The 807-nt window shown below is 49.9% G+C and overlaps 1 protein-coding gene across 1 annotated transcript; it reads left to right on the forward strand.

The window, feature by feature from the left end:
- Window positions 1–209: 209 nt before the first annotated feature.
- Window positions 210–780, forward strand: LOC104401387 (fibroblast growth factor 10-like; the record flags this gene model as incomplete). The annotated part of the gene is made up of 1 exon (XM_010010886.1): window positions 210–780. A coding segment is annotated over exon 1 (337 nt), but the record flags the coding sequence as incomplete, so codon positions are not given.
- Window positions 781–807: the final 27 nt, after the last annotated feature.

Raw genomic sequence — 807 nt, forward strand, 5'->3', positions numbered from 1 at the left:
CTGTTTCTGTTGTTCACTTTGGTGTCATCTATTTTTCAGACCTTTCTGCATCTAAGATGGTGAAGAAAGGAGTGAGGAAGAGAACAAAATAACTACTGGGAAGTCTCCAACCAGGTTGGGGAGTGTGTGTGCATGTGGGGGGGGGTGGAGAGGGAAGAGAAAAAGGAGAGAGGATTAACCACAGCAACCCCCCCCAAAAAAAAAAAATCCAACAGCTCTTTTTTTCTGAGGGAGGACTCGAAGGATTAAAAGGCAGCAACTTCTGAGGCGATTTGTCCCCTGAGTTATGGATGTTGGTGCACTTACTTCAGGCCAGATCAGAGCTCAGAGGAATCTAACCAGAAGCAGCAACCACCGGCTCTCTACTTGCTTTTTACCAGGTTTTACCCTTCCAGTATGTTTCATTTGATAAGACATTTTCCAGCGCCCAGAGTTTCAGTACAATGTGCAAATGGATACTGACAAATGGTGCCTCAGCCTCTTCCCACCTGCCTTGTTGCTGCTTGCTGCTGCTCTTCTTGGTGTCTTCTGTGCCTGTCACCTGCCATGACCTCAGCCAGGACATGCTGTCCCCGGAGGCCACCAACTCTTCTTCTTCATCATCCTCCTCCTTCCCCTCGTCCTTCTCCTCTCCTTCCAGTGCGGGGAGACACGTGCGGAGCTACAATCACCTCCAAGGAGACGTGCGCAAGAGGAAGCTCTACTCTTACAACAAGTACTTTCTCAAGATCGAGAAGAACGGCAAGGTCAGCGGCACCAAGAAGGAGAACTGCCCCTTCAGTAAGTACAGCTCTGCCAGCGCGCTGC

Source organism: Nestor notabilis, unplaced genomic scaffold (assembly GCF_000696875.1).
Source record: "Nestor notabilis isolate BGI_N333 unplaced genomic scaffold, ASM69687v1 scaffold21413, whole genome shotgun sequence".
In the NCBI taxonomy this organism is placed as follows: Eukaryota; Metazoa; Chordata; class Aves; order Psittaciformes; family Psittacidae; genus Nestor; species Nestor notabilis.